This window comes from Myotis brandtii, unplaced genomic scaffold (genome assembly GCF_000412655.1).
Source record: "Myotis brandtii unplaced genomic scaffold, ASM41265v1 scaffold358, whole genome shotgun sequence".
NCBI lineage: Eukaryota > Metazoa > Chordata > Mammalia > Chiroptera > Vespertilionidae > Myotis > Myotis brandtii.
The window spans coordinates 873,245-889,600 of record NW_005363772.1 but is presented as its reverse complement, the minus strand read 5'-3'; the positions used below and the strand labels follow the sequence as shown (position 1 = coordinate 889,600).

The 16,356-nt window shown below is 35.8% G+C and overlaps 1 protein-coding gene across 6 annotated transcripts in view; it reads left to right on the top strand.

The window, feature by feature from the left end:
• The window catches only part of SOX5 (SRY (sex determining region Y)-box 5), a 414,575-nt gene that overhangs the window by 100,437 nt on the left and 297,782 nt on the right, over positions 1-16,356 (top strand). For all 6 annotated transcript variants that reach the window (XM_014544242.1, XM_014544245.1, XM_014544247.1 and 3 more), the window contains exon 3: positions 3,085-3,295. In XM_014544242.1, the coding sequence (XP_014399728.1) occupies positions 3,085-3,295 (211 nt within the window). The remainder of the gene's footprint in view (positions 1-3,084; positions 3,296-16,356) is intronic.

The following is a 16,356-nucleotide window of genomic DNA, read 5'->3' as shown; positions in this document are numbered from 1 at the left end:
TAGTAAACTCTTCGGATGTTCACCTGCCAGGAAAGTGAAGAGAAACATGCAGGCATTATTTCAGGTACGGTGAATGCAATCCCAGGGAAGAAACTGGAAAAAATGAGGCCTTTCTTGACTGAAGACTGGGCCAGCACTACTTCACAAGCTATTCACCATGCTAATGAACAATGGAGCCTCACACTGAAACATCTGCTAACTACATAAAACTGTTAAAGGGATTAACAGTGCCAGAGGCTGAAATGTAATCAGACAGGTGAAATAGCGATAAGATAAATATTTCTGCGTGAAATAGCAGTAATGCTTAATTAATTTACTTATTTTTATACTGGGGGATAATTGAGTTTAGAGTAATTGTGAAGTATGTTTTACTCTTTAAAATATGCCCTCCCACTCTACAAGGTGTAGAGAATTAGAGACACGCAAAAGGGGAAATTATTGTATTTTGCATTCATTTGAACTATGCTCTGACATTTTAATGGACTTAATTGCCTACCGTTTGGGTGTCCTTTTCTCTACTGATGATGCTATAGAAAGATGTGTGTGATTTTGCATTATGGCAAGTGAAGTTCGGTTGCTGAGTTCTTGTTTGTAGTGTTTGCCATAAGATAATATGAAAACAGAATAAAATAGAAATGTTCAGAGTGAAGCTAAAACTGGTATGCTTCTGCCTTTGACCCTGGAAGTAAATGAGAAGAAATATTTGTGAGAAATTAATGTAGAGGTTTTTCTGTGTTCTGGCTTGAAAACTAAACTGAGCTAATATGTTTTATGGACCGTTCATAAAAACATGCCTTAGTTTTTACTGAATGAATTTGTGATTGCTGTGTGTGTGTGTGTGTGTGTGTGTGTGTAGTTATACACTTGATTTTATTTATGCGTTGGTTTTAAATAAATAATCCAGAAGTGTACCTTCACTTAGCCTGCAGGGTCTTGTCATTATTGATTGCTTATCAATATGCATATTGATTTCTAAATACAAGCCCATTAGAAGTTAAGAGTCATCCATGAAAGTATTATCTATAGAATATTCATTCAAGACATAGTAATTATCAGAGACATATTCTGTTCTATTTGTAAGAAATGGAAACCATTTTGGAGTTTAGAATTATAATTTCAAAGACTCTATTAGCACATTTTTAAAAAAACATTTTTAACTTCTTTTTCCCTATTTTCTTCATCCCACCCAAAAAACTGATGTTTTTGCCAGAGCTAACATCTTTACCTTTTCTTTTTTTTTTAATACATTTTTATTGATTTTTTACAGAGAGGAAGGGAGAGGGATAGAGAGTTAGAAACATCGATGAGAGAGAAACTTAGATCGGGTGCCTCCTGCACATTAAAAAAACATTTTTAACTTCTTTTTCCCTATTTTCTTCATCCCACCCAAAAAACTGATGTTTTTGCCAGAGCTAACATCTTTACCTTTTCTTTTTTTTTTAATACATTTTTATTGATTTTTTACAGAGAGGAAGGGAGAGGGATAGAGAGTTAGAAACATCGATGAGAGAGAAACTTCGATCAGCTGCCTCCTGCACATCCCACACTGGTGATGTGCCTGTAACCAAGGTACATGCCCTTGACTAGAATCAAACCTGGGACCTTTCAGTCCACAGGCTGACGCTCTATCCACTGAGCCAAACCAGTCAGGGCAAGAGCTGATATCTTTAAACTCATTAAGAAAAAAACCATAGGAACAGATTATGATCATCTTTGTGCTGACATTTCATTTTCATCTATCTTTTAGAATTTCTATACTTTTAAGTTACTAAAAAATGTTAGCATTAGCCTTAAAATGTGAGATATCAAATCAGTGTGATTTGTCACTTTTCTGGGATCAACATAATCTATTAGTATGTCTTAAATAGAGAAGAAATGTGTAAACACAAATATAATCTATTCTGAATATTAAATATGCACACACTCAAATATACTTTAATTGAAACTTTTAATAATGTGGAAGTCAGAAATATACTTAGGGGAAGACTAACTTCCTCAAAGACCTTAGGATATAGACATTTTTTAATTTAATTTTTTTCTACCACCGTTTATTCCTCTATGCCCTGTCCCACCTCTCCTCTGCCTCCCCGCCTCCCAACCCTGAAATCACCACATTGTTGTCAAGTCCATGAGTTCTCTCTTTTATTTTTAAGAAGAGCTCTGCTTTGGGGCGAGTCAAAGGATCATGGAAGTAAGGAAAGGCTTATGAAAGCAAGGAAAACCTTTAAGTAAAAAAAAATAGTTTTTCTTTATCATTCTAATATTACTCATCTTGACACTGTCTGAAAAATCAATTTAGAACTTTTTATACAAAGTATACTCCAAATATTATACAGATTTCCAGATTTGTGCTAGAAATTGTGGGAGAAATAATGACAAAAGGAACACCCCAAATTTGTTTAAATTGTAGAATTATAGAATAAATTATTTTTATACAAATGCACAATTATGAAGAGGTAAAGCCTGCAAGAAACTTTACTTTGTAAGGCAAATGAGGCTTAAGTACCAGATCGCACAGAGTATTGACAGAAACAATGTTTGAGGTAGCAAATGCAACTGGAAATATGTTCAGCATGAGCAGAAATAAACTTGCAGTATTACTATCTTATGTCAAAATGACCTGTTGGATGATGCTTTCTTTAAAAAATAAGAGGGAGGTGGAGAACCAAAAGAGGACCTCACTTTAATTGAGAGTGCCATCAAGAAGAGGTGGCTACTTAAAACGAAAGACATTCAAGTCTGTATACTGTGATTTGTTAAAGCTTTACAGTGTCATGAGGAAGTTAAATATAGATGGCCGCCACATTTAATATTCCTAGGAAAATCTAAGACTTTCAAACAAAAGCAGAAACATAAATAAATCGAATCAATATACCCAGTCTAAGGGGCAGAATCTTCAGATTTTTATTACTCTGATGAGTTGGTCTTTGACTTGATCACTAGCCTGTAAATTTAATGTATTCTTTTTCGAAATTTCCTTTGCAGAGTGACATTCCACTTCTTAATGTTTCAAGCCACATAATCATTTTAAAAAAATAAACTTATTGGACTTCAGACAAAATTTTTCTTTGCTTTCTCTTTCAGGAAGTCGATGGCAATAAAGTTATGTCTTCATTTGCCCCACACAACTCATCTACCTCACCTCAGAAGACAGAAGAAGGTGGGCGACAGAGTGGCGAGTCCTTGTCTAGTACAGCCCTGGGAACTCCGGAGCGGCGCAAAGGCAGCCTGGCTGATGTTGTGGACACCTTGAAGCAGAGGAAAATGGAAGAGCTCATCAAAAATGAGCCAGAAGGTAAAAGCTGGGAAAGAAAGTTGTTGCCGTCTCCTTATTTGAATAGTTTAATTTCACCCTCTAGTTCCGTTTTTTGACTTACTCTCTCTAAGTGCAATTGGACAAAATAGAAACCTAATGCTACAAAGATGGGTACTGTTTCTTTCAGAAACATTTAACTATGGCTATTCCAATGTTTTTATCATGAATGTCTGCTGCGATGTCTTATTTTCACTCATGGATAAGTTACGGTTGAGTAAAACAGATTTAAGAATGGATTGTGGTGTTTTAAGGGTCTATTATGTGTGAGGCTGGAGTTACAAGGTGAATGGGGAGTAGCTCTAGCCAGGAGGGGCTCCCCTGCTAGTAGCAGGGAAAGAGCACTTTGTACCTGGAGTGCTCTCCTCTGTGTTCTCAAGGTGTGATTATACACATACCTCCATTTGGCCTAGACCTTGAGTATTTTGTCCAGCAAGTGACGGATCAATATGCATCCATTCCTCTTTTACTCTCCTTGGTCAAGGAGTCTTGAATTGCAAAACAGAATGAGTAGTGAATTGCCAATAATAGTATGCTAGTGATCCTAGTAATCAATCATTATTTATTAAATGTGTTGTATGACTTCACATTAGTTAACTGAAACACTAATACAATATTAAATTAGAACTGCTAATAAAAATGTCTCATTGTTCTAAAAAAAAAATAGAATGTAGCAGCAGAGCCTAAGAGGACATTTTGCAACTTTGTTATATTTTATAACCTTTACTTATTAGTGCATCTTATACTACTTTGATAATTAGGACTGTTTCTTATATGGTCCACAATTAATATGGCTAGGCCTATTATATATTTGAAAAGTAGTGATTCTCTAACTCCATTAGCTATCCCAAACTTTCCATTTGTTCAACTTTATAGGATGCCTTGCTTTTAAGATTTCATCTTCTAAAATCTCTTTATTAGTTAAGATAGGCGATATGCACATGGACTAATCTTAAAATTAAAGCAAACAAACTAATAAAACAACTAATGCAAGTTTGATCATTTGTGTATTACTGATAGTCATCCTTTATGTTACAGATATTTACTAAATCCTATTTAAACCTATGTCCATCCAAAGCATGGATACCACATTGCATATAAGAACATGCCTCCTATTTCAGAGTCAGGTGGAAAGTTAAAACAAACAAACAAAAAACAGGGACATAAAAAGACACACTTTATACAAAAAATAGTCTGCATTTATACTACATAACACTGAGTTAGACTCATTTCTATTCTGTTGTTGGGAAACTGGTAAATTATGAGTATATCTGACACAAAATGTATGTTAACCAGTATATTTGGGAGTCATGTTTTAATTAAAATGTCTGGGTCCCTACCAGACGCATAGTTGGGACATGGATTTTAGTTAAAATTTATGTAATTCACATGATCTTACAGTTGGAAGGGATTTTAGAGATAATCTAGTCAAAGACTTTTTGGCTTCCGTCTGCATGGAGATAAAAATGCAGTTTTGAGGAGGACCCAGATGACTTTTGTTGGAATTCTTTTTTTCTGATATTAAAAATACTTGTCTTACTGTAAGAACTGTTTTTTAAGAAAAAGAAAAATTAAAAGGAAGAAACGTGTAGCTTTTCCATATTACATCTCTTAACCTTAACCTAATGATGAGGTAGTTCTTTATCATTGTTTACATATTCTGTTCATTTTGCTTGAACTTTTTGTGTTTAAAATTATTTTTCCTCTTTGATACAGTATTAACTAAAGCCCACACTTTATTCAGATGTCTTCATTTTCACCAAGTGTGCATTCTCTGTTCTATGCGGTCTTCAAAGATAACACATTACATTTGGTTGGCATGCCTCTTTGGGCTTGTTTTTGGCTATCGCAGTTTCTCAGACTGTTCCTGTGATTGATAACTTAAAAGTTTTGAGGAATACTATTCAGGTATATTTTGGAAGGCACTTCTATTGGAATTTGCCTGCTGATTTTTTTCTTAATTAAACTGGGGTTATGGTTTCTGGAGGAAGACCATAGCAATAGAGTACTATTAAAAAGTACTTCATATCAAGGGTACATACTTTCTATGTAACTTATGAATGTTGACAATGACCTTGACCAACTGGCTGATATGGTGTTTGTCAGGTTTCTCCACTATAGAGTCTCCCTGGCCCCTTTCTATTCCATCCTCTGGAAGGAAGATGCTTTGTGCAACCCACATTTCAGGAGTAGGGAGCTTTGCTCCCCCTCTTTAGAGCGGGGCATCTACAAAATTTATTTGGAATTCTTCTCCATCAAAGATTTATCTCCTCTCCATCATTTACTAATTTTATTCAGTTTTTTTTATTTATAGAAGTATGGGCTTGTGGATATTTACTATATACTTTGAGTTATAATCCATTTCTACTTTATTTTGTTGCCCAAACTATTCAGCTTTGGCTATTGGAAACACTTTTCATTGACTTCTAAGACACTTTGACATACAACCAGGATTGTGGGTATATTTTTTTGAGCACTTCTTCACTATCTGGAACTATAAGATGCTGCAAACTCACCTTGTGTATTCTCTGTTCCATGTCTGTAGTTTTTCATGAAATGTATTTATCTGATTTTGATATTAGGATAATACAGGCTTCCTAGAATGAGTTCAGAAGTATTTCTCTCATATGTAAATTTTTAATATTTGTTTGAGATGTTTTTCTGGTCCAGGACGAAGGCCTGGGCAGAACCAGTGAGGCTGCGGAATGTATTGTAGTACAAAGTAGTTTTGAGGTTTATCTTTAGATGATGCCCTATCTGGAGATTTGGTATACGACCTTGGTATTCCCTGAGTATGCCATGTTGACTTCTTTTAATTTGGAAGCAAATGATATGGCAAAGCCAAATGAGTCACTCATAATAGGAAAAAGGGCAGGAGACAGTGCTCCCCAATTTGTGTAGTAGGAGATATTCAGGGGTGTTGGGAATTGGGAAAAAAAGGGGTAATATGTAGTAATAGCTACACAGGCAAAAGAGAAGAGAGAGAGAGCACCTGCAGAAGGAAGAGGTGACACAAAAAAACATCACTATGGCATGTGGACATTAGACAGTTTTCATTATTGTATTTCCCACCTTTTTTTTGTCCTTCCCCCCTACAAATATAATAAAATCTGAGCTCAAATATGACTTGTTCTTGAAAAATATAAATATATTGAGAAAATGCAGAGATAGTCTTTATGGAAACTGGAATGTAAATTGAACATGGCAAACATCTAAAAGCCTGAGTTCCACAAAGATAATTTCTGTGTAAATACAGAAGTACTAAGATATATTTATATGAACACAAGATTCTTAGTTGTATATTGAGTACACAAAACTGTAACTAGTCTCCACTTATTAATAAAGATATTTTCCATAACACATATTTTTATTTAATAACTGTGACAATTGGGAGATTTATCAAGGAGTAACATGTATTTGAGTAAAGTGATGATCTTAATCACCAAGAAAAATTAATAACAAAGCAGAAAATTGTTCATAGAAAGGGAATAAGATATTGAAGCAAATTTGCATTTTTTTATTGGAAAGGAGGTAACATGGGGAAATATATCTGGAAATATGTGTAAAAGTCTCAACAGCAAGTGGAAAGTTGCTCTGGCATTAAAGAGACCATTAATCAAAGTGTATGGTTGGGCCCTAGCTGGATTGGGCCTGTGGACTGCAGGGTCACAGGTTTGATTCCGGTCAAGGGCACATGCCTCCTCAGTTGCAGGTGCGGGAGGCAACCAATCAATGTGTCTCTCTCACATCCATGTTTCTCTCTATCTGTCTCTCCCCCTCCCTTCCACTCTCTCTGACATCATTTGAGCATCAGAACAGGGACACTGCACGGTACAAACAAATGAGCTGTATGTAGCTCTGTGAGGTCCGGCAGCACCAAAAGAAAAAAGTCCTTAGGGATAAACTTAACAAAAGAGCTGCAAAATGTATATTCAACACACAACTAAACCTTATAACTCTTTGGTGAGAGCAGTGATATGGGGATGAGGGGAGCAGAGGTAGGTTGAATTGAACTAAATGTTAAGCTCACTAATATATGCCATACACACAAAAAATCTTTTCTTCCCTCAAGCTATATTTTCCATTGTTTTCAAAGGCCATTAAAATGAACAGCAGGTTGTGATGAAAATTTCATTAAGTCATTAAGGCCCAGCTAAATCATTATGAGGGTGCCATATTCATGCCTTTGCTTCCTCTTATTGAGTGGGGAAAACAGATTTCAATAGAAAGTCAGTATTATTTCCGACCTTATCCCTGCCAACAGCACACTAACAGAAATTCAGAAGTTACAGGAGAATAGTGTGTCATACAAAAGGAGGCCACAGAGGTCAAATGGTTAGAAAGAAAATTAGATTTGCAGATGGGTTGGAAAAAAAGAAGGCTCTATAATTCCAGCTAGCTTATTTTTTCAATTAATCAAAATATTTAAAAAGTTGTAAATAGGGGGAATATATGTTGATGTATTTTTGTTTGTGTCTTTTTCCTGCATCTGAATTTTTGCCTGGCATTACTCAAAATGACCCAATGATAAAGAGTCTTATTTGTCCAATGTGTCACTTAACTGACATAGAACATGCCCAAGTTCATAGTAAATTCACGTTCAAAATATATGGCTGCTACAATATGGTTATGTTATACTTGAAAGTAGCTCAGCTATATCAGTTGATTTTTTTCTTTATTGATTAAGGTATTACATATGTGTTCTTATCTCCCCTTCCTCCCCAAACCCCCCAACTCATGCCCTCACCCCCCTGGTGTCTGTGTCCGTTGGTTAGGCTTATATGCATGCATATAAGTCCTTTGGTTGATCTCTCCCTAGTTGATTTTTAACTATTAGACCTAGAAGTTAAGAATTATCATGAGTTTTTATAATAATGGACACATAATTCCTATATAAAATAGCAAATAAATAATTATATATTGGGGGGGCAGCATCTATTCAATGCATATCATGTTTTAACTATAGTATTAAGTAATTTATATGAAACACTTTATTTAATCTTTACATAAACCTTATAACCAGGGCTACTATGTATAGCTATTTCAATTTTAGGAAGCTCCATATGCATGAACTAAATATTCTGATTCTTATTATCTCCATTTACAGATAAGGAAACTAATGATTAAATATGTCACAGGGTGATTGTCAGGGTCATTATTTAAAATGAAGTCAACCTTAAACTAGAATCCACGTCCTTAATCACTAGTTATACCATTTCTTCCAATTAGGAATTTTACCAGTAATGGTTTAATGTTATTCTTTGGCACCTGGGTACCTAAATTCCTTCGAAATAATGAATAATAAAGTAGTATTCAATAATATGCTACTAAAGAAAAGTCCTTTTGCCTCAGTGGTGATCACATTTCCAGAAAATTTTTACAATCAGCTCAACTCAAATAGTTTGAATTTCACTGTTAAAAAAACAAACAACTTAGAATATATCTTAATAAAAACTTATTTTAGAAAAATGGGAGCAGATTAGCACTGGAATAGTAGCAATTCAGGAATGGAATGAAATGTGGACACACTTTAGGCCTGTGTCCTCATTTTTGAGAGACTGAGGCAGAGAGATGCTGGAAGTCATACAGCAAGTTGGTGTTAAAGCCAGAATGAGAATCCAATTCACATCCTACAGGTCCAGGCGCCTTATTGTTTTCCTGTTCAGTCACATCATGCATTTTTATATTCTTTTTTTCTTGATATTTTAGAAATGAAGCCATCACCTCCTCTTAGTTTTAAAGAATATTTTTAAAAAATATATATTTTATTGTTTTTTTACAGAGAGGAAGGGAGAGGGATAGAGAGCTAGAAACAATGATGAAAGAGAAACATCCATCAGCTGCCTCTTGCACATCCCCCACTGGTACATGCCCTTGACCAGAATCAAACCTGGGACCCTTCAGTCTGCAGGCCGATGCTCTACCCACTGAGCCAAACCGGTTAGGGCTAAGGAATATTTTACTCTTTGTTAAATTAAAATAAATCTAAGACAACCAGATATCTTAATTTAGCTAATAATATAGACAGGTATCTATAAATTTGCTTTTTTTCAAGTTCCAGATAGCTAGGGATGGTCTCGAAAAATACATCCACATTTAAATTTAGGTACAGATTCCACCTTTAAACTTGATTTTCATGCAAACCTTAGGTTCATTAACAGTGCTGGTGAAAATAATTCTTTCTTGACAAGAATTTTAGATATCTCAATTAAAATAGAGTCAAAAATTTTAGATAAAAATTTCCAACAGGCTTCTTATTTTTTTATATTTACATTTATGTTACCTTTAATTACTCTTTGGAGTCACTATTTCAGCTTATAGACACATTTACATCTCTTCCTCTTAGAAACACTACAAATAAACTAATCTTTTCTTGGTCCCATTCCTTGTATCTGTAATTCTGTTCCTTATCTGTCCAAGTCTAGTTGCTAGAAAGAGTTATCTACACTCACTGCATTAATTTTTTTCATCTTTTTAAGGACTGTTACTTGTCTCTATTGTTACCCTGACTTTCTGTAATATAATTTTTTTATTTATTTGTCAGTTTCTGCACCTATATTAAACTACATATGGGTGAGAATAGTGCACACACTAACTATCCTATATAATAAAGAGGTAATATGCAAATTGACCATCACACCCTTGCACAAAATGGCCACCACAAGATGGCTGGCAGAGGAGGGCATTTAGGGGCAACCAGGCCTGCAGGGGAGGGCAGTTGGGGGCAATTGGGCTGGCAGATTAGTGGTTAGAGGGTGATCAGGCAGGCAGGCAGGCAAGCGGTGGGGAGCCAGCAGTCCCAGATTCTGAGAGGGATTTCCGACTGCCGGTTTAGGCCCAATCCCACAGGGATCATATCCCATGGGGTCCCAGATTGAAGAGGGTGCAGGCTGGGCTGAGGGACACCCCCCTCCAGTGCACAAATTTTGTGCACCGGGCCTCTAGTTCAAAATATTTGTTGAATAGGTGTTTAAACTGTTTCAGTGTTGCCCCATTGCTGTTGTGGGGAAAGGAGATGAGAGACCTTAAGAAGTGTATAGCTTTTCTGCCAAATGTTATATGAGCTACTTCCTTTTTTTATTATTTTAAAGTGAAAGTGAGTTGATTACTAAAGTAGTGAGACAGAGAAGGGGCTACTCCACAGACAGTGCAGCCACGGGCTACCTCTTTTAATCCTCTAAAACTCTGAAGTTGTTACTTCCATCTTAAAAACTGAGGGTCAGTAACTTGCTTATATTCTTGTTACATAGAGGAGTTAGAATGAGAACAAAATTATTATTCTCTACAAAACACTTGTCATTGAAGACAAAAACATATATAATCTGACCCAACCTTTTTTCTTTTCCTTTAACCTTATTTTTCAACCACACTCTAAGGTACATATACTCATGATATCTTGTCAAATTGTATGCAGTTCTCTCAACACTCTATTTTAATATTACTCTGCCATTTCACTTGCCATTTCCTCTGCCCTAAGTGTCTTCCCCAGTATTATCTACCTAATGAATTTGTATTAACTTTTTATGATTCAACACCTCCTCTGAACAGCTTTGTCAAAATTTTGCTTACATGGACTCATGTCTTAGTTCCTACCACATTATCTCCATTGCTTATTTACCTTCTAACATACACAGTAGTAAGTAGGTGAATGTTGAAATGAAGAGTTCTTCATTCAATTATCTGTGCCTCTCTGCTGGGGTTGGCACATAGTAGGTGATTGTGTTAATGGTAGGTGAGAGTCAGCTCACTGATTTACATTTTATTGCCTTTCTAACATGCCTCTAAAAATTGACTAGGTTTCATTTGTATACTTCTGTTTTTACTGTCCTCTTTTCTTTTTTTCTTCTTTATTGATTAAGGTATTACATATGCATCCTTATCCCCCCACTCATGCCCTCACCCCCTGGTGTCTGTGTCCATTGGTTAGGCTTATATGCGTGCATACAAGTCCTTTGGTTGATCTCACTGTCCTCTTTTCTTGATGTTCTACTCAGATTCTTCCTTAAGCTCCCAACTTATTTTATTTCATTCATCCTGACTTCTCCAACCTTCATCTTATCATAGGCATACTCTATCATTATTAATTCTTTGAGATCATTACTTTCCATTTATTCTGTGACTTGGAGGTTAAAGTGCTGTACTGGTTCACAAAACTAGATATTGTAAGGTCCAGCATACAAAACTAAATCACTTGCGTACTGAAAGGTTTACATTCACCTGAATCTTTTAAATAATTCTAATAATGCATATTTTTCTAATAAAATTTGTTGGAATTATCTGTAAATTTGTGCCAAGAAAAAATAATTATCCTTCAGTGAATTGGATTGGTCTATGAACCCTTTTCCAAAATTCAAAGCTATGACTGGTTATTTAATATCACTTCAAGATAACGGAGACTACTACCCTTTTGTAGGTATATAGAGCTGGCATGGCAGAGAGAGTTCTTATTTCTTATGATTGGCTCAAGATGGGAATAGCTTATTGTTGGATATGCTACTACACAATGCCTATCCCCACCAACACACCCAAAGTTTCCCTTAGGAGGGCTAGGGTGACACTTTGGCTCTTCCTTATGGTTTTCCAATGACTGTAACTTGTTACTTCAAGGGTAGTTTCCAAATTCACAAGTTCCACCAGAAGACTTATAAATCCTAGAACTTGGATGCAAAATGGTGACAATATGTGTTTTTGTGCAATTTTGAGATATAGACCATAGCTCTTATTTTAACTTAAAATCAACCCATAATGAAAAAGATTAATTACACTATGAGTCAATGTTTGGGTTTAGTCTGGATTCTGCCACTGATTACTATGTGATTGTGATATAACATCTATATAGTTTAGTCTCTGATCAATTTTTAGGCAATAATTTATAAAATCTTTATTTATTTTATTTTTTAAAAAATAGATTCTTTTTGCTTTTAGAGAGAGGGAGAGGGATAGAGAGATAGAAACATCAGTGAGAGAGAAACATTCATCAGCTGCCTCTGTCATGTGCCCTACTGGGGATGGAACCTGCAACCCAGGCATATGCCCTGACCAGGAATGGAACCATTGCCTCCTGGTTCATGGAAAAGGGTTCAACCACTGAGCAACACAGGCCAGGCAATAATTATTAACAATATATGGGAATGTCACTTTATTTTGCAGCATTTTGGGGAAATGCATATTTTAATTTTTAATAAGGATCTATTTGCATAAAACCAAGCATCAACCTTATCATTTGCATTGTAAAAAACATTATATTTACTTGACTTTAAGTTGCTATAATAATTGCATTAATGTAATGAATATCTGCCCTCAGTTGGCAATGGCAACTGCCCTACTTTCATCAGAGGGTTGTTGAAGGAAACAAATGAGGTAATGCATGTGGAAGTACTTTATAAATTATAACCAACTTGGACGTGTACCAGTTATTGTCATGATCACATCTTGGCTGGGTGGAAACATTGTTATTTTAGGCACGCCGGAAACATGATATAGTTTCCAGTGCTGCTTTCCCAGGATGCTTTTATGTACAGAAAAATTCTCATTCAGACCTGCAAAATTCTGGAAATTTAGGACTTGTAGTCAACAACAGAAACAACAACAAACCCAACATTCTTTAAAAACCTGGAATAGGTCGTTGCTTTGAAGTTTATTTATATAAATTTCCCTAAATAAAACCTGGGTAGGCAGGTTTCTTGCTGAAGAATTAACTTTGAAAAAGAAAGAACATTTCTCTAAATTGATATAGATGAAATAGCAAATTGTGACCAATGTAAAACTAGGAGAGGCGTTTATCATTGGGTGTGGATTTGTAATAGTCTTATTTCTACACTAATGTGAGAGTGTGCTGAGGACAAATATAATTGAGGTCATTGAGGGCTCCCTTGGCCCAAAGTTTTATATTTTTCTAACATTTTAGTTTTTCTCTTATGTGTTCTATTTGTTCTTACTTCCCTTTGCCATTTTTGACATTTCAATTTTTTTCTTATTATTCTTGTGTGTGTATGTGTGTGTGAACCTCCTTTCAGTTCCCACATATGCTTGGCTTTTATTTAGCATCTGTATCTGTTGGTATCCCTCCTTCTAAGAGTGTGATGCCCACACCTCCAAAATCTCTCGGCCATGGTGAATCTATTTCTCGTGTATGTGAAAGTGCATTTCTCTGTGAAATTTTGTTTCTACACAAACTAGACTTTATTATTATTTATACAACAGGAACTGCTTTTTCTGAACTTCTTTAGAAAAATCTTTGCTTATGATTTTAAATTACAATAAAGGCACAAACTATTACCAAATTCACTCATTGTTACTTTTACATGAAACAATTCATTGGTTTTATTTATTTATTTTTAAATGTATATTTTTATTCTCACCTGGAGGATATGTTTATTGATTTTAGAGGAAGAAGAAGGGTGTGAGAGAGAGAAACATCAATGTGAGAAAGAAACAGCAATCTGTTGCCACCCATATGTGCCCTGACCAGGGATCAAACCCACCATCTTTGGTGTACAGGATGCCCCTCTAACCAACTGAGCCACAGAGCCAGGCAACAATTCATTGTTTTTAGTTCAGGCTTCACAAAAAGAGTTAGTTCTCTTCTTGTGAGAAGCAAAAAAAAAAAAATGGAATGAGTTGAAAAGTGTATATTGTGGCCAACCTTAAGCCATCACCTTTAGTGTCATCTGTAGACCATAGAACTATTATTGGGTGAAGAAAATGCTGGGATTTTCATCCTCATTTTATCTCTCTTGCTCCTTCTCTCTACAGCAGACACAATAGGGAAAATTGTTCTTTTAGGTGGAAAAAGAAAAGTGGATATCACTCTGATATCATGTATTGCAATACAAATTCTCAGTGGTAAATACAAAAAAATTCCACTTTCGCCATAGCTGGTTTGGCTCAGTGGACAGAGCGTCAGCCTGCGGACTGAAGGGTCCTGGGTTCGATTCAGGTCAAGAGCACATGCCTGGTTGCGGACTTGGTCCCCAGTAGGGGGCCTGCAGGAGGCAGCCAATCGATGATTCTCTCTCATCACTGATGTTTCTATCTCTTTCTCCCTCTCGCTTCCACTCTGAAATCAATAAAAATATATTTAAAAAATTTCACTTATCTCCATTTGAACCATTATAGGAATGGATTAGACAATCTTTAAGTTTATAGCTAGATGTTTATGAAACAAAAATGTATATATTATTGCTTATGAATTATTCTCTCTTAAAACGTAAAATATGTATTTTTAATTGTATAATGTATCTTTTTGATGGTTGCATCTGTCACATCTACAGAAAATAATTCAATTTGGTTGATTGCACTTCTATGTTACTTTACTTGTGCCTTCCCCCCAGATATAATTATGTGTTAATGGCCTTTCAAATTTTGTTACAAATGTGTTGACATATAGAACCATTAGCTCCTCTAAATGGACATAAAGCTTTTCCCCCTTGTTTTAAGACTTATTTTAGGGGCCTTCAAAGAGATGATATGAGCAATATATTTCCATCTGCAGGCCGCTGCAACATTACATGTAATTCTTCTGTGGAAAAGACAGGCCCCTGGTGCGTGATGTTTGGCCTTGTGGACAACCCTACAGGCATTGCGTGTTTCGAGTTTACATTATAAATCATGATGCCTGTTCTTATCATTTAAATGTCTGTTGTTGGTCAGCCCTTTAGAACTTAAATTGAACCATATTACATTAGCCCGCAAGTTGAAATAAAAATTCAAACTTACCCCTAATTTGGCCAACTTTTTAATTACCCTGTGTTTTGGGGTTGTTGTTATTTATTTATTTTATTTTTTTTTACAGGGAATTAGGGTGGAAATTGGCTTTCCTAAATTCAAACTCCCAAAGCATTCCATTAAATTAAGAATATTGAAGTTCACTTTGAAATTCACTCTTGTTTTAAAACCTGGTTTGATGAGGTGGGAAAAATAAAAAGTGAAGGGATCAGGGGAAAAGCCTAAAGATGCTTTAATTGGCTGAGGTTTGAGTTGCTTTGTTTAGTGACTGACTGTCCTTTTGACATGTTGAAGAGGCTTTGTAAGTGCTGTTCCCCTGAAGGACAAACAAGGGTACTTTTCAATGGAGGCCTTTTAAGTTTTGTTCCTCACACTCTGGGGCTGGTGGAGGCTACTCCTAATGCATTGTGGCTACATGTTCCTCTTTGCAGCCTGTCGCTAGAAAATGTTTCTCTCCTGTAGCCAGCTGAAGTCTCACCTCCAGGCACCCTTTCAAAGGCACCAGCTTATGGAAATAGACACTCATAAAATGATGATAGAGAAAAGAGTTTATTTTTTTAAAGGTCAGGACAAGAAGACACCCTCAAATGCTGTAGAGCCTATTTCTCCGGGAATAAGTGCTTTGACTGGAGCGTGCAGTAGGCTGAGTTTGAAGCCTTGTCATTTTTCAACACTAAAGTGAAACTTGTTCCCTGTCATCTCCTTCTCAAGGGCTATCCATCACAGCGGTTTATCTTATACTGTTGACTTCATTAAGTGTTACAGAAAATTAATTTCTATTTTTCTGAAAGGACATCTTACTTGGATAGTAAAGGCTCAGGAATAGCCTTTGGGGATCTACCAAGAGAAGGTCCCTGAGCTGAGATCTAGGGTTGTCTATACGAGAGAAATCCATTTGCCCAAGAAAGCCTCTATGTTTCTTGTTAACTAGAACCTGTACTTTCGTTAATAACATACAATTATAAAGATCATGTCCTTAATTTGCATCCTTCTATAAACCATCAAGCCAGCATTCTTTTTTCTAAGGTGGCTGTTTTTCTGTTAATATAAGGAGAGTTCTGTTTCAATCCTGCTCCTACATGAGTTTGTCTACCATAACAGGACTGTATACACTGAGTGGCCAGATTATTATGACCGGCCAGATTATTATGACCACCCCATCAGTACTTCATTGACACTTCCAAAAACACTGACTACTGAAAACTTCCTAAGCAAATACTCTCAAGGTTTTATTATTATTATTATTATTTGCATAACTAATTCACTTCATTGTACTGATGCGCTGGTCATAATAATCTGGCCACTCAAGTGTATAT